Raw genomic sequence first — 18,741 nt, 5'->3', positions numbered from 1 at the left:
TGCCAATGCCCCCATTCACATAGCAAGGTCTATACAGAAATGTTTTGTTGAGATCGGTGTGGAATAACTTGACTGGCCTGCACAAAGCCCTTACCACAACCACCATTTGAACATTTTTGGGATTCGTTGGATCGCTGACTGCAAGCCAGGCCTAATTGCCCTAACATCAGTGCCCAACCTCACTAATGCTCTTGTGGCTGAATGAAAGCAAGACCCCGCAGCAATGTTCCACCATCTAATGGAAAGCCTTTCCAGAAGAGTGGAGGCTGTTATAGAAGCAAAGGGGGTATCGCCTCCATATTAATGCCCATGATTTGGAATGAAATGGTTAACGAGCAGGTGTCCACATACTCTTGGTCATGTAGTGTACTTCCCTCAAAGATGTTTACATTCCACCAATTATCAATGTACGCATCAACACAGGAGACGGGCATTGACAAAAAACTATTATTGACAACAAGTAAAAGTATGCATATTAATGGCCATGATTTTGGAATGAAATGGTTAACGAGCAGGTGTCCATATACTTTTGGTCATGTAGTGTACTTCCAATAACGAACAAAACACCTTATTTCAGCAATTTTTTTTCTATATTCTGGCTATTTATGTGGACTATTCTGATGCCACGCCTTTGGCACGCTGCCACGAGCAGGTTGGACTGGTCCGACTTCCATCTCCCAGCAGGAAGCACTCTGGGTATAAACCTCCCTGAGAGCGTTGGACCGAAATGATATTCAGGTGCCATAACAGGTGTGTTTTAGCATTTATGTGTGACAGGGAGAGGTGACAATACTGTCTTGACTGTGGAGAGCGGGAGGAGACATACAGAGACAGGAGCTGAGTCTGTAGTGTAGCTACCTCTCTGGAGATATAAACCCTGATCTAAAGAGCCTGTGGATTCGCTGTAGCCTGGTGCAGAGGCCTGAGACTGAGACCCATCCATCTCCATTCTGTCTCTGAAATCACAGGTGAGCAGCACCACTAAATACTTGTGTTACTTTCTTACGGCTTGGTTGATGGTTCTGATATCATCTTGGTTTCTTCCCAATCCACAAGTCTTTATAGGTGAGAGGCAGTGATGTGGTTCAATCTTGGAGCCACTAATACTACTCTTGGTACTGATGGTATTTCCAATCCAATGTATATGCCATATTCTTGTCTGATTCAGAGTCAAATTTCCATTAAATGTCATACCCTTTTAATCCCCTGTATTGAATAATTGCATGGAGTTCAATTGGCATATGGAATTGTTTCCCTTTAAAGTTTGAAGTTGTTATTGTCACGTACACTAGTACAGCCTTTCTTGCTTGCTCTTTCCCACCAATGCAGTAGTACATACTAGTAGTATTATAAAAATATTTTATAAAAAAGTCCAGTGGACCAAAAACAATAAATGATAAAAACATAATGAACTAATAAGTAAGCTATAAACAGGGACAGTTCTAGGGTCAGTGCCAATACCCTATTTACAATGTGCAGGGATACTGTAGTGGTAGGGTTAGATATGTATAGGGGTAAGGTGACAAGGCATCAGGATATATTATAAACAGAGTAGCAGCAGTGTATTTGATGATTGTATGTGTGTGCGTGTGTAGAATCAGTATGTTTGTGTTATGTGTGTGTGTGTGAGCAAATTAAGTATGTGTGTGTGTGTGCATGTGTGCATGAGTGTGTGAGTGTGCATAAAGTCAGTTCAAAAATACCAATAAAATAGAAGGGTCAATGCATATAGTCCATGTAGCCATTTTGCTATCTATTTAGCAGTCTAATGGCTTGGGAATAGAAGCTGTTCAGGAGCCTGTTGGTGTTGCTGTTGAGAGTTAGTATAGTAGAATACACAAGGTGCAATTATAAAATTTGGTTGTACATCAGCAGTTTTTCTGTTGTTATGTCAGTTACTGACAGTCACTCAATTATCCATGTCAGCGGAAATGCTTGGATTGGTAAGTTTGTCTAGCTATCTAAACCTGTAGCAATCTTGGCCAAATACCAACAGGGCACCACCAGGGGGCCCACATTGATTTTGTTATTCCCTCTCATTCATACATCATTAACATGGCATAAGGATTGGCAACATGTGTAGAATTGTAGGAAATTAGCTTTAAAACTGCAAAATGCTTCTCCAACCCATGGCAAAATGGGTAGAATTGCAGGAAATTTCTTATAAAATGGATGAACTTCTCTCCGACCCATGGCAAAATGTGTAGAATTGCAGAAAGCTTGCTTTAAAACTGAATAGTTTCTTCCTCCTTCAAGAGGGGGGGAGGGCACTAAAATGTTTTGCCTGGTAGGTGGGGGACCAACCCAACCAAATCACACTTAGGGCCCCCAAAAGACGAGGGTCGGCCCTGCTACTATTGAACTAGCTGGTGTCACAATCAATACCACCCGTTGGTACAGTGCATTCGGAATGTATTTTTCCACATTTTGTTACGTTACAGCCTTATTCTAAAATTGATTAAATGTTTTTTTTTCCCCCTCAACAATCTACACACAATACCCCATAATGACAAAGCAAAAAAAATATGTTTTGTAAATGTATAAGAAACTACAAACTGAAATATCACATTTAGTTAAGTATTCAGACCCTTTACTCAGTACTTTGTTGAAGCACCTTTTGCAGCGATTACAGCCTCGAGTCTTCTTGGGTATGACGCTACAAGCTTGGCACACCTGTATTTGGGGAGTTTCTCCCATTCTTCTCTGCAGATCCTTTCAAGCTCTGTCAGGTTGGATGGGGAGCGTAGCTGCACAGATATTTTCAGGTCTCTCAAGAGAAGTTCAATCGGGTTCAGGCTCTGGCTGGACCACTCAAGGATATTCAGAGACTTGTCGCAAAGCCACTCCTGCATTATTTGGCTGTGTGCTTAGGGTCGTTGTCAACTTCCAACAGGACCCAGTCTAAGGTCCTGAGTGCTTTGGAGCAGGTTTTCATCATGAATCTCTCTGTACTTTGCTCATCTTGTTCATCTTTCCCTCGAGCCTGACCAGTCTCCCAGTCCCTGCCACTGAAAAACATTTCCACTGCATTATGCTGTCCCCCCATGCTTTACTGTAGGGATGGTGCCAGGTTTCCTTTGTGTGTGACGCTTGGCATTCAGATCAGAGCATCTTGTTTCTCATGGTCTGAGAGTCCTTTAGCTACCTTTTGGTAAACTCCATGTGCCTTTTACTGAGGGGTGGCTTCTGTCTGGCCACTACTATAAAGGTCTGATTGGTGGAGTGATGCAGAGATGGTTGTCCTTCTGGAAGTTTCTCCCATCTCCACAGAGGAACTCTGGAGATCTGTCAAACTGACCATCTGGTTCTTGGTCACCTCCCTGACCAAGCCCCTTCTCCCCCTATTGCTCAGTTTGGCCAGGCGGCCAGCGCTAGGAAGAGTCTTGGTTGTTCCAAACCTTTTCCATTTAAGAGTGATGGAGGCCACTGTGTTCTTAGGGACCTTCAATGCTGCAGAAATGTTTTGGTATCCTTCTCCCAGATCTGTGCCTCGACACTATACTGTCTCAGAGCTCTAAGGACAATTCATTCACCCTCATGGCTTGGTTTTTGCTCTGTCAACTGTGGGAGCTTATATAGATAGGTGTGTGCCTTTCCGAATGTCCAATCAATTAAATTTACCATAGGTGGACTCCAATAAAGTTATAGAAACATCTCAAGGATGATCAATGGAAACAGGATGCACCTGAGCTCAATTTTTTAGTCTCATAACGAAGGGTCTGAATACTTGTGTATATGTGTGTGTATATATATATATATATACTGCTCAAAAAAATAAAGGGAACACTTAAACAACACAATGTAACTCCAAGTCAATCACACTTCTGTGAAATCAAACTTTCCACTTAGGAAGCAACACTGATTGACAATAAATTTCACATGCTGTTGTTCAAATGGAATAGACAAAAGGTGGAAATTATAGGCAATTAGCAAGACACCCCCAAAAAAAGGAGTGATTCTGCAGGTGGTGACCACAGACCACTTCTCAGTTCCTATGCTTCCTGGCTGATGTTTTGGTCACTTTTGAATGCTGGCGGTGCTCTCACTATAGTGGTAGCATGAGACGGAGTCTACAACCCACACAAGTGGCTCAGGTAGTGCAGTTCATCCAGGATGGCACATCAATGCGAGCTGTGGCAAAAAAGTTTGCTGTGTCTGTCAGCGTAGTGTCCAGAGCATGGAGGCGCTACCAGGAGACAGGCCAGTACATCAGGAGACGTGGAGGAGGCCGTAGGAGGGCAACAACCCAGCAGCAGGACCGCTACCTCCGCCTTTGTGCAAGGAGGTGCACTGCCAGAGCCCTGCAAAATGACCTCCAGCAGGCCACAAATGTGCATGTGTCAGCATATGGTCTCACAAGGGGTCTGAGGATCTCATCTCGGTACCTATTGGCAGTCAGGCTACCTCTGGCGAGCACATGGAGGGCTGTGCGGCCCCACAAAGAAATGCCACCCCACACCATGACTGACCCATCGCCAAACCGGTCATGCTGGAGGATGTTGCAGGCAGCAGAACGTTCTCCACGGCGTCTCCAGACTCTGTCACGTCTGTCACATGTGCTCATGTGCTCAGTGTGAACCTGCTTTCAGGGCGCCAGTGGCGAATTTTCCAATCTTGGTGTTCTCTGGCAAATGTCAAACGTCCTGCACGGTGTTGGGCTGTAAGCACAACCCCACCTGTGGACGTCGGGCCCTCATACCACCCTCATGGAGTCTGTTTCTGACCGTTTGAGCAGACACATGCACATTTGTGGCCTGCTGGAGGTCATTTTGCAGGGCGCTGGCAGTGCACCTCCTTGCACAAAGGCGGAGGTAGCGGTCCTGCTGCTGGGTTGTTGCCCTCCTACGGCCTCCTCCACGTCTCCTGATGTACTGGCCTGTCTCCTGGTAGCGCCTCCATGCTCTGGACACTACGCTGACAGACACAGCAAACCTTTTTGCCACAGCTCGCATTGATGTGCCATCCTGGATGAACTGCACTATATGAGCCACTTGTGTGGGTTGTAGACTCCGTCTCATGCTACCACTAGAGTGAGAGCACCGCCAGCATTCAAAAATGACCAAAACATCAGCCAGGAAGCATAGGAACTGAGAAGTGGTCTGTGATCACCACCTGCAGAATCACTCCTTTTTTGGGGGTGTCTTGCTAATTGCCTATAATTTCCACCTTTTGTCTATTCCATTTGCACAACAGCATGTGAAATTTATTGTCAATCAGTGTTGCTTCCTAAGTGGACAGTTTGATTTCACAGAAGTGTGATTGACTTGGAGTTACATTGTGGTGTTTAAGTGTTCCCTTTATTTTTTTGAGCAGTGTATATATAAATTTGCAAACATTTCTAAAAACCTGTTTTTGATTTGTCATTATGGGGTATTGTGTGTAGATTGAGGGGAAAAAAACAATTTTATGAATTTAGAATAATGCTGTAATGTAACAAAATGTGGAAAAAGTTGAGAGGTCTGAATACTTTCCAAATGAGCTGTATGTCAACAAACAGGCGATTGTGTCAGTCTAGATGCTTACTCTCTACCTGGGTGCCTCGGGAACCAATTGCTGTGACAGTGTGGTCACTGTGATGAAATGGGACATATTTTGATCTTTAAGGTCCTTGTGCATAAAATATGTGAATTAAACGTTCATGAAATAATAAAACAAACAACATATTTAAACATTTAATTCACATATGTAAGAAATAGACAATGAAAGAGGACCTTATCAGAATCTATAAAAGAGACCTATCTCTCATAGAGATTTATAGTTGATTCATCAGTCTGGAGCAGCATATGAAAAACATGACAGATACAAGAGATACATATTTAAGATACAGATTCTGCACTATATATTGTATCTCAATTAAATGTTGAGTAATAAAGTGGCACACAGATGTGAGAGTGTGCCATATTCCGTCTCTGACTCTCCTCCATTCTCCAATCTCATAGCTCGGCAGGGCACATATGTCATTTATCAAATGGTCGTTTTAGAAGGGTGAAATGTTACACAACATTCAGATGAACAAGTATTGTGTATAACATGATTATCCATTTAGCAGAATAGGGGATAATATTGGGTTTTTATGTTGCATTTCTATCTGTAATGTTGTGAACGCATCACCTCACTGAATGCAGCCCTAGTATATGATTGATCTGTCCTCTCCAATAGAACACAAAACAGAACAGTTTGCCAATTGTGACAGCCTGGGTGTTGACAGGGACAAACACATGGTTGAGATCGATCAGTGGCCAAACACATAGGCATGTTTAAACGTGATCAGTCACACATTGCGTTGAGAACAGGGTTGTGGTGATATTTAGTTATCATCATCAGTTCTATTTTGGAACACGGTTACTGTAAATCAACTGTTGGCAATTGAAGACTGGTTGAAATGCGTACAATAGTCAAAGTGGTTTTATTTGTCGGTTCATCAGTCAAACTCATTGTTTGATTTGTAGGGAAGCCTCAGTCAAAATGTTGAATGTGCATTGTAAATACTGTACAGTATGTTGTTGATGTGTGAGAGATTATTGTGTAAAATACTGTTAGGCTACTATACCTTTTTTAAACTATGAATGTCAATGATGAATGAACCACATGATGCTGTTGTCTTCTTCAGTATGTTGTGTAAACATTGTGGTAATGTTGTGGGTGTATTGTGTGTTTGTTCTAAGGCAGAAAAAAAATGGCCCATGGAAAGAACCAGGATGAGAGACCCTCAGAACAGGGCGAAGAGATGGAAGAGGAGACCTTCCTCAAAGACCTCCATCTGTACATGAAGAAGAGAAATACACCCATAGAGAAAATACCACACCTGGGCTTCAAACAGAGTGAGTATACTGTACTGCAGAGAGAAATGCACATGCACGCTTGCATGCGCACACACACACACACACACACACACACACACACACACACACACACACACACACACACACACACACACACAGGCAAGCATGCACACACATACAGTGCTTGTACGCGCATACACAGTAATTGTTGAGATCTCTCAGACTGGATGTACAGCTGATATTTTGTTTATTGTTTCTATATTTCTAGTCGGTCTGTTCATGATGTACAAGACTGTGAAAAGCTTGGGTGGCTACCACCAGGTAAAATAACAATAACATTTCTAAAATGTATGTTTAAGTGAGATTGTTTTGTGCACTCTTGGTTTCTGATTAAAATAGCTGTGAACAATTCATATTTCAAATCAAATCACAGATTCAACAGAAAATCATGTTAATTTGTATTTAAAGTAAACTATCCTCCTGTCACTTAAATAGCACCCATAGCCTTATGTGTGAGCAGGAAATGTAATATATATTTATTTAGTAAACTGAGGTATACCAACCATTTGTGTCTGTGTCAAAGATCCATTTCTTTCTCACGGAAGTTACTGCTTTTATTTGCTTAAAGAAACAATCTCAAATGACTGTAGCAGTGGCAGGGAGATATTACTAGTGTCATATGATACAGATAGGCAGTATGGTTTATAGCACTGGTAGCTGCTACATTGACAGGCTGCTAGACTGGCATTCCTATCAAGGTTTTGATGCAACATGATCTCTCCTTGACAACTTTGGAGGGATAAGAGTCAAACCACTCTTCATCAAGAGATACAACAACAACTATTAATGATATTGACTAGAGAAAGAAGCGTATTATTAAACTAGTCTATTATACATCTGTGCATGTGGTTAGATGATTTATTATACATGTTAGGATGTTGTTAAAACTTGTAATGTAAGGCATCACATTTCATGTATGTCTATGTTACATACAGTATACAATGGTGTTAAAATAATCCTGAATCTTTCCCAGGTGACGGCCCAGCAGATGTGGAAGCAAGTATACAACACCCTGGGAGGAAACCCCAGAAGTACCAGTGCAGCCACCTGCACCCGTAGACACTATGAGAAGTAAGTCAGAGCAAACTAATTATACACGCGTATCTGTGCTCGCGTGTGTGCTGGAGTGTTTGTTTGCATATACCTGTGTAATTGCGCATAACGGTGGATGCTTGCATATCTTTGCATGACTTTGACACAGATAATGCAAGTACATTAAGTGTATGTGTAAATCGGTTCAGAATCTATAAATGTTCTTTATGTTGCCTTAGGCTGCTTCTGCCATATGAGTGTCATGTAAGAGGAGAAGACTACATGGAGGTACTGCCACAATGCCAGCAGAAGCGTTTACATTACAGTAGGCTCAGTGAGCAGGACGAGTGCCCCAGGACAGCCAAGCGTAGCATGACGTACGGAGCTCTACAGACATCCCTGCACCAGGTACTGTACACTAACAAGCAAACATACACACACACACGCACACTAGAATGTACGCGCACACAGTGACAAGCACAAATACACCGATGAAGACACAAAGACACACGCACCCACATTTAAATTAATTGACTAACTCATCGTTGTTCTGTTCTCTCAGAACCCCCATAACTTTCTGACAGACTCCAGAGTGAGGATCATCCCTCTGCCTGTGCACTACCGTCAGTACTATCACCACCCCGTCCACCCCGTCCACCCAGATCTGCTCCCCTATGTCCACCCACCTCTGACCCCCAGCAGCCACCCCAGCAGCCTCCCCTCCCCTCAAAGACAGACAGAGAGGGCCAAGCAGCCTCTGGAGCGCCTACGCTTCCTGGCTAACCAGTACAAGGACTCCTCAGGCTGGGCTGAGCCACTCAACCTCAGTCACAAGAAGACTGGTCAGGAGTCAGGCGGTCACCCTGCTTCATCCTTCGCCCCTCCTCCCTCCAACATCTCCCCAAGGTTCTTGAATACGGTCTCACCTCTAACCAGCCCCTTGGCGGGGTACAAAGATGAGGGCTGTGAGACGCCGGAGGGGGAGGTGCCCCTGGGGAAAACCCACCTCTACCCCTTGGCGACCAGAGACGACTACGTCATCAACCTCACTTCCTCCTCCTCTGGCGGTTCCTCCCGCAGCCCGACCTCAGCCTCCAGCCCATGCATGAAGAAAGAGTACCCTGTCCCCTCTCCGCTGCAGAGTTGCAGGGATAGTGCCCCCTCCATGGTTCACGTCCCCAAACTCCAGAAGAGAGAATGCCCAGATTGGCCCAGGGGGGAGTGGAGAGGGGAAAGCCCCAAGCACAGTCCAGGGCCTCTCAATTTTAGTCAAGCTCTGCGCAGTACCCCCAGGGGGACAGAGGGAAGGATGGAGATGCAGATCCCGCTGGCGATGCTCCATGACTGGGTAAAAGGAGTTCTGCTGTGTGGGCCTACTGGCACCCAGCCTGGGGATCTATCACTGCAGGGTCCAACCATGGGCCAGACCCCAGGCTCAGAGCCCAGGGAGAGGGAAAGGGCACAGGCCTGGTCTGACACCTCTCCCACCATTGCTACCCATGCTGACCAGGTCTTCCACAACCATCACAAAGACCAGGATAGGGGTTCTGGGGATCTGAGAGAGAGGAGTCTGGAGAAGCACAGGAACCTGCCTAGGCCCACCACCACCACCTCCCCTAGTACCAGTCACTGCCGCCCCATGGCGCCCTACCAGTTCTCCAGCTACAAGCCTCAGCCATCAGGGAGCATCGTCCGTAACCCGGACAGCTGGAAATTGGATCCCAGGGAGGACACCAGGAGGCCCTACCACCCAAAACTCATGTACCACCAGGATCTATGGGATAGAGCCCAGCCAATCCCCTTAAAGATCCACCCCAGCAGCCAGGCTCTGGAGCAGGATAGTGTAGGCCACACATCCCCGGGCTATTGTCCAGGCACATCACTGGGAAGGGTGGAGAAACCTTATATGGCTCTGATGGTGAACCCCTCATTTCCCTCTCTGGTGCCACTGACACCTGAGGAGTTAATGAAGTTAAAGAGGCTCATCTCAAGCTCCTCATGAACAGAATGGAACAGCAGGACAACAACCTGCTAATTAATATCAAATATCATGCACTCTGGATGAAAAGCTGTTACATGTCAACACTGTCATTGGACAATTAAAAAGCCCTCAGTACTGTTCAAAATCAAGAGACATGTAGCACTACTGTTGACTAACTTTTTAAGTACTTTCAGAATATGAATTTAGTCTTTTAATCTTCGGTATTTTTATCATTTGAAGCTTGCTAACAATTTATTGTGCACTGGAGTGAAAAGGTTTTTTTCCCTTCATCTCAGCGGTTTGTAGCATCAAAAAAATGATGTAGCCTAATAATGACAGTAAAAAAGCTTGACACTAATTATAGAAGTTTACTACCCAGACAGCAAAGGGACATTTTATTGAGTTCTAATTGTAATTTTGTTGAGAATTGTGACTTCTACAATTTCTTTAAAGAATTGTTGAGAGTTGTTGTTATGCCACAAATTCTTATTTTCAATGACGGCCTAGGAACAGTGGGTTAACTGCCTTGTTCAGGGGCAGAACAACAGATTTCTACCTTGTCAGCTCAGGGATTCGATCTTGCAACCTTTTGGTTACTAATCCAACGCTCTAACCACAAGGCTACCCGCTGTTTTTGAGGAAAAACAATTATATAAAAATATAAAAGATACACTTTATTCTGAATTTGTGAATGTTTTTTTATATATATATATATGTGTCACGGCCGTCGTCAGGGTAGAAATGACTGGACCAAGGTGCAGAGTGGTGATCGTACATTTTCCTTTATTTATGTAAATGTCGCCAACAAAACAAGAAACAAAGAAACGGACCGTGAAGCTTACTAGGGCTAGGGTGCCACTAACAAAGATAACTACCCACAAAATACAAAGGAAAAAAGGCTGCCTAAGTATGATTCCCAATTAGAGACAACGATGGACAGCTGTCCCTGATTGAGAACCACATCCGGCCAAAACATAGAAACAAACAACATATCCCAAATCCCCAAATCACACCCTGACCTAACCAAATAGAGAAATAAAACGTCTCTCTAAGGTCAGGGCGTGACAATATGTTTGTAAATGTCATATTTTCTTTCTATTCTTATTTTACCACGAGTAATGTTGGATTATTTTAATCCTTTTCAAGTTTACAAATCACACAATAAATATACAGATGTTTTATCGAATGACTCCAGAATTGTCTATAATTTCCTCCTAATATTTACATACAGTTGAAGTCGAAAGTTTACATACACCTTAGCCAAATACATTTCAACTCAGTTTTTCACAATTCCTGACATTTAATCCTCGTAAAAATTCCCTGTCTTAGGTCAGTGAGGATCACCACTTTATTTTAAGAATGTGAAATGTCAGAATAATACTAGAGAGAATGATTTATTTTAGTTTTTTTTTTTTAAATCATCACATTTCCAGTGGGTCAGAAGTTTACATACACTCAATTAGTATTTGGTAGCATTGCCTTTAAATTGTTTAACTTGGGTCAAACATTTTGGGTAGCCTTCCACAAGCTTCCCACAAAAAGATGGGTGAATTTTGGCCCATTCCTCCTGACAGAGCTTTTTCAGTTCTGCCCACAAATATTTTATGGGATTGAGGTCAGGGCTTTGATGGCCACTCCAAAGCCTTGACTTATTGTCCTTAAACCATTTTGCCACAACTTTGGAAGTATGCTTGTGGTCATTGTCCATTTGGAAGACCCATTTGCGACCAAGCTATAACTTCCTGACTGATGTCTTGAGATGTTGCTTCAATATATCCACATAATTTTCCTGCCTCATAACGCCATCTATTTTGTGAAGTGCACCAGTTCCTCCTGCAGCAAAGCACCCACACAACATGATGCTGCCACCCCCGTGCTTCACGGTTGGGATGGTGTGCTTCGGCTTGCAAGCCTCCCCCTTTTTCCTCCAAACATAACGATGGTCATTATGGCCAAACAGTTCTATTTCTGTTTCATCAGACCAGAGAACATTTCTCCAAAAAGTACGATATTTGTCCCATGTGCAGTTTCAAACCGTAGTCTGGCTTTTTAATGGCGGTTTTGGAACAGTGGCCTCTTCCATGCTGGGCGACCTTTTAGGACTCGTTTTACTGTGGATATAGATACTTTTGTACCTGTTTCCTCCAGCATCTTCACAAGGTCCTTTGCTGTTGGTCTGGGATTGATTTGCACTTTTCGCACCAAAGTACATTAATCTCTAGGAGACAGAACGTGTCTCCTTCCTGAGCGGTATGACAGCTGCGTGGTCCCATGGTGTTTATACTTGCGTACTATTGTTTGTACAGATGAACATGGTACCTTCAGGTGTTTGAAAATTGCTCCCAAGGATGAACCAGACTTGTGGTCCACATTTTTTTTTCTGATGTCTTGGCTGATTTCTTTTGATTTTTCCATGATGTCAAGCAAAGAGGCACCGAGTTTGAAGGTAGGCCTTGAAATACATCCACAGGTACACCTCCAATAGACTCAAACGATGCCAATTAGCCTATCAGAAGCTTCTAAAGCTATGACATCGTTTTCCGGAATTTTCCAAGGTGTTTAAAGGCACAGTCAACTTAGTGTATGTAAACTTCTGACCCACTGGAATTGTGATACCGTGAATTATAAGTGAAATAATCTGTCTGTAAACAATTGTTGGAAAAAATTACTTGTGTCATGCACAAAGTAGATGTCCTAACTGACTTGCCAAAACTATAGTTTGTTAACAAGAAATGTGTGGAGTGGTTGAAAAACGAGTTTTAATGACCCCAACCTATGTAAACTTCCGACTTCAACTGTAGTATTGTACAAACATGGCATAATCTAACAATTATATCAACTCATTATGCATAGTCAAAACCTTAAGCAAAGTGGAACTTCAGAACGATCAGCGAGAATGTATTGTTTGTGGTCGGAACACAAATATGAAATACCAAGAAGAGTCAGTGTGAAACCCGATGCCACCTATATTCCTCAGAAACACGTTGATGTGTGTACTACAGCACCGTTCTGTTGACTTTGGACCGGAGCTTGTTTTGTCAGATGTGTAACTCCACAGGGCTTATTTTACTGGAAATGTATAATTGCACGGAAGCCCACAGAAGCAATAGCTATCACAGAAGAATACGCCTTTAACAGGCTGCTATAGCCATAAACACAAGATATCCCTGACTGAAGAGGGAGAGAATCAAGAAAGAATAGTCCTAAAGAAGACACTAAAAACAAGTCAGCTGACACTCATAAAATAGAAGCAATCATCTTGTCATCAAGATTGTAATTAATCCACCTTTCTCCTGTTTGTTGTGTTTTGTCTGACATAGTGAGGCATTGTCTAAATCAAATCAAAGTTTATTGGTCGGGTACACAGTTTAGCAGATGTTATAGCGGGTGCAGCTTATGTTACTAGCTCCTAACAATGCAGCATAATGGCAAACAAATGTCAAACAAGCATTGCACTTTACTTTTAAAGGTAATTCACGCTGGAGCTGAAATCCGCGGCATTTACCGTGAATGCGATCTGCGAGAACTTCAGGACTATTGCCTTTAAAAATGAACATTGTTGACAGTGCAATGCCCTTGTCTACAATCCCAGCCATTGATTTGATTGCGTGCCTATCTTCCCTGTTGTTTTGCACTCAATGATGGGTGGAGCTTATGTTTGTGAATACAAAGCATTGTCTGAATTTACAAGACACACGCATACACACACACACACACACACTTAAGGACTGAGTCACCTGTTATCAAATCACATGAACGTTCAAGTTTTTCCATCAATATGCAGTGGTGTAAAAATACCTTAAAGTACAACTTAAGTCGTTTTTTGGGGATATCTGTACTTTACTATTTATATTTTGGTAAGGTGTGGGTGATTTGTGTTGTTCGGGTGAACATTTAGATTTTTTTGCAGACGCTCTCATGCAGAACCAGTTAAATACTGGTAGTTACATAATTTAACAACAACCATAATCCCATCTATCTTGTTTACTGAATTGCTCAACAGTGGCATGTTGTCAAAAGAAAAAATAGTCTCACTGTAAAAAATGTATGTGCACAGCATTCCCAATAACCATAATTATCTGTTCCGAGCTTTGAGAGGAAGGAACAGATAATTATGGTCTATGAAACTCTCAATTGCACTGACTAAACCAAACTAAATACCTGGTCATAAAAACGATGACGATACATGTATTAGTTAAAATATTTGTGGCACTGCAGCATCAACTTGCTACTTCATAAAACTTAGTAGTTACTTTACCAGTCGCACTGGTTAGCAATACCATTTGGGCGTTATATTTCAAAAGATGGAAATGTGTCGGTCTATTCTGTCTCCCAGCATCTTCAGTAATTGTATACCTGTAACAACACTGATACTGTACATAAGCATGTACCTGTACACAAAGTCACTGTGCAGATGATCTTATATGCAGGCCTTAGCAAGGCCTGGGTAGGCATTGTAGTGTGAATACAAAGCATTGACTGAATTTACAAGACACACGCACACGCATACACACACACACACACACACACACACACACACACACACACACACACACACACACTTAAGGACTGAGTCACCTGTTATCAAATCACATGAACGTTCAAGTTTCTTCCTCAATATGAAAACTGAATGCACTATGCCAAAAAGTAAGTCAACTCTGTTGTGAGATTTGTTGAGGATATTTGCAAAACCCCAGTTAAACAAGGAAAGACTGCCACCTGTTGTGTTTGAAGACAAACAGTGTCACAATATCACACACACTGTCTGAGGCACATGTTATCAATTCACATGAATGTTCAAGTTTCTCCATCAATATGCAGTGGTGTAAAAATACCTTAAAGTACAACTTAAGTAGTTTTTTTGGGATATCTGTACTTTACTATTTATATTTTGGACAACTTTTACTTCACTACATTCCTAAAGAAAATAATATACTTTTTACTCCATACATTTTCCCTGACACACAAAAGTACTCATTACATTTTGAATGCTTAGCAGTACAGGGAACTGGTCAAATTCACACACTTATCAAGGGAACATCCCAGGGCATCCCTACTACCTCTAATCTGGCAGACCCACTAAACAAAAATGCTTTGTTTGTAAATTATGTCTAAGTGTTGGAGTGTGCCCATGGCTTTCTGTAATTAAAAAAACAAGAACATTGTGCTGTCTGGTTTGCTTAATATAAAGAATTAGAAATTATTAATACTTTTACTTGGACTTTTGATACTTAAGTATATTTTAGCAATCACATTTACTTTTGATACTTAAGTCTATTTAAAACCAAATACTTTTAGACTTTTACTCTAGTAGTATTTTGCTGGGTGACTTTCACTTTTACTTGAGTCGTTCACTTTCAAGCATTAAACTTTTTCCACCACTGTCAATATGCCAACTGACAATGCACACAGTTGCAGGTAGATTCTTGGGGATTTCCCAAACCCCAGTTAAACAAGGAAAGACACAGCCACTTGTTGGGTTTGAAGACAAACAGTATCACAATATCTCCTTCATATACTGTATGTATCATCAAATGTTAAAACACCATGAGCAAACAACAGTTCAGGAGTGACAACAATCATGACCGGAAAACATACAAATAAAAGGTTTTAGGTTTGTAATGCTATCCTAAAGTTTGATATACATGCTTCACATTCCAATCATATTCCTTATATTTTCTTATTTTCAAATCCATGTATTCAATGCTTCTGAGAACAATCTTGTAATGCAGATGCACATTTTATAATTACAATTTTAATACCTGTTATAACTGACATTGTGGTCAATGTAAGCTTACGTGCATAGTTGTACACAAGCGCACGACTGTTTGGGTGGTGTCAGATTTTTTACTGACATGAGCACCTTATTATCTCAAGGAAGTATAGGCACATACCATCATCATCATTGCCAGTAAGTCTGACTGAACAACACAGCACACCGGCACCACAGATCTGAACACACTTGTTAAGGCTGTCGCTCTCCTCATCCTCGGAAGATGTGAGGAGAGAAGGATCATCAGACCAATACGCAGCTTCAGGGAAATAAGCCATCTTTATTATATATACGACGGCAACACGAAACAAAACAAAACACTTTCAAAACTACAAAAACAACAAAACGACGAAGAACGAAACCTGAACATAAACTCACATTACTAAACGTAAACTCACGAACAGGAACGTTACATCAAAAAAACACACGAACAGCCAAACAGTCCCGTATGTGAAAATACATCGACAACGACGAAGACATCACAGGAGACAATCACCCACAAACAAACAGTGAGAACGCCCTACCTAAATATGACTCTTAATTAGAGGAAAACGCAAACCACCTGCCTCTAATCAAGAGCCATACCAGGTAACCCAAAACCAACATAGAAACAGATAACATAGACTGCCCACCCCAAACTAACGCCCTGACCAATTACACATACAAAAACAACATAAAACTGGTCAGGACCGTTACATAACCCCCCCCTCAAGGTGCGAACTCCGGACGCACCAGCACAAAGTCCAGGGGAGGGTCTGGGTGGGCAGGTGACCACGGTGGTGGCTCCGGCTCTGGACGCTGTCCCCACACCACCATAGTCACTCCCCGTTTTTGTCTTCCCCTCCCAATGCCCACCCTAAAACTCACATCCCCTAAATAAACATCCAGCACCAGGAGAAGGGGCAGCACCGGGACAAAGGGCAGCACCGGGACAAGGGGCAGCACCGGGACAAGGGGCAGCACCGGGACAAGGGGCAGCACCGGGATAATGGGCAGCACCGGGACAAGGGGCAGCACCGGGACAAGGGGCAGCACCGGGACAAGGGGCAGCACCAGGATAAGGGGCAGCACCAGGATAAGGGGCAGCACCGGGACAAGGGGCAGCACCGGGACAAAGGGCAACACCGGGACAAGGGGCAGGTCCCGGCTGATAAACTCTGGCAGATCCTGGCTGAGGGACTCTGGCAGGTCTATGCAGGCTGACGGCTCTCGAGGCTCATGGCAGGCTGACGGCTCTCGACGCTCATGGCAGGCTGACGGCTCTCGACGCTCATGGCAGGCTGACGGCTCTCGACGCTCATGGCAGGCTGACGGCTCTCGATGCTCATGGCAGGCTGACGGCTCTGGCTGCTCATGGCTCTCTGACGGCTCTGGCTGCTCATGGCTCTCTGACGGCACTGGTTGCTCATGGCTCTCTGACGGCTCTGGCTGCTCATGGCTCTCTGACGGCTCTGGCTGCTCATGGCTCTCTGACGGCTCTGGCAGATCCTGTCTGGTTGGCGGCTCTGGCAGATCCTGTCTGGTTGGCGGCTCTGGCAGATCCTGTCTGGTTGGCGGCTCTGGCAGATCCTGTCTGGTTGGCGGCTCTGGCAGATCCTGTCTGGTTGGCGGCTCTGGCAGATCCTGTCTGGCGGGCGGCTCTGGCAGATCCTGTCTGGCGGGCGGCTCTAGCGGCTCCTGTCTGGCGGGCGGCTCTAGCGGCTCCTGTCTGGCGGATGGCTCTGTAGGCTCATGGCAGACGGGCGGCTTTGCAGGCTCATGGCAGACGGGCGGCTTTGCAGGCTCCTGGCAGACGGATGGCTCAGACGGCGCTGGGGAGACGGATGGCTCAGATGGCGCTGGGGAGACGGATGGCTCAGATGGCGCTGGGGAGACGGATGGCACAGATGGCGCTGGGGAGACGGATGGCTCTGGCCGGATACGGCGCACTGTAGACCTGGTGCGTAGTCTAGGCACTGGCTGCGCTGGAGAGGAGGAAACAGCAGGAGAGAGAACCCGGAGAGACAGCCTGGTACGGGGGACTGCCACCGGAGGACTGGTACATGGAGGTGGCACCGGGTCTACCGGACCGTGAAGGAGGACACGTGCTCTTGAGCACCGAGCCTCCCCAACCCTACCAGGTTGAATGATCCCCCGTAGCCCTGCCAGTGCAGCGAGGTGGAATAGCCCGCACTGGCCTATGCAGGCGAACCGGGGACACCACCCGTAAGGCTGGTGCCATCTACGCCGGCCCGAGGAGACGTACTGGAGGCCAGATACGTTGGGCCGGCTTCATGACATCCGGCTCGATGCCCAACCTAGCCCTCCCAGTGCGGCAAGGTGGAATAGCCCGCACTGGGCTAAGCACGCGTACTGGGGACACCGTGCGCTTTACCGCATAACACGGTGTCTTACCAGTACGACGCCTTCTACCTCCACGGTAAGCACGGGGAGTTGGCGTCGGGTATCCTACCCGGCTTTGCCACACTCCTCGTGTGCCCCCCCCCAAGAAATTTTTTGGTCTGACTCACGGGCTCCCAACCGCGTCGTCGCGCTGCCTCCTCATACCAGCGCCTCTCAGCCTTCGCTGCTTCCAACTCCTCCTTTGGACGGCGATATTCCCCTGGTTGAGCCCAAGGTCCTCTACCGTCCAGGATCTCCTCCCAAGTCCAGGAGTCCTTGTTGCTCCGTAGAGCATTCCCATACCGCTTGGTCTTAGCGTGGTGGGTGATTCTGTTAAGGCTGTCGCTCTCCTCATCCTCGGAAGATGTGAGGAGAGAAGGATCATCAGACCAATACGCAGCTTCAGGGAAATAAGCCATCTTTATTATATATACGACGGCAACACGAAACAAAACAAAACACTTTCAAAACTACAAAAACAACAAAACGACGAAGAACGAAACCTGAACATAAACTCACATTACTAAACGTAAACTCACGAACAGGAACGTTACATCAAAAAAACACACGAACAGCCAAACAGTCCCGTATGTGAAAATACATCGACAACGACGAAGACATCACAGGAGACAATCACCCACAAACAAACAGTGAGAACGCCCTACCTAAATATGACTCTTAATTAGAGGAAAACGCAAACCACCTGCCTCTAATCAAGAGCCATACCAGGT

General features: G+C 44.4%; 1 protein-coding gene across 1 annotated transcript; it reads left to right on the top strand.

Annotated features, from left to right (window-relative positions):
* The first annotated feature begins 716 nt into the window (after positions 1-716).
* On the top strand, positions 717-11,036 carry LOC129818344 (uncharacterized). The gene is made up of 6 exons (XM_055874137.1): positions 717-968; positions 6,666-6,821; positions 7,051-7,103; positions 7,816-7,913; positions 8,114-8,282; positions 8,437-11,036. Exons 2-6 carry the CDS (start codon positions 6,677-6,679, stop codon positions 9,874-9,876), a joined length of 1,905 nt encoding a protein of 634 aa, XP_055730112.1. The 5' UTR covers positions 717-968; positions 6,666-6,676; the 3' UTR covers positions 9,877-11,036.
* Positions 11,037-18,741: the final 7,705 nt, after the last annotated feature.

Source organism: Salvelinus fontinalis, chromosome 21 (genome assembly GCF_029448725.1).
Source record: "Salvelinus fontinalis isolate EN_2023a chromosome 21, ASM2944872v1, whole genome shotgun sequence".
Taxonomy (NCBI): Eukaryota; Metazoa; Chordata; class Actinopteri; order Salmoniformes; family Salmonidae; genus Salvelinus; species Salvelinus fontinalis.
Note: the sequence above shows the minus strand (reverse complement) of the source record. Positions and strands in the feature narration are given on the sequence as shown.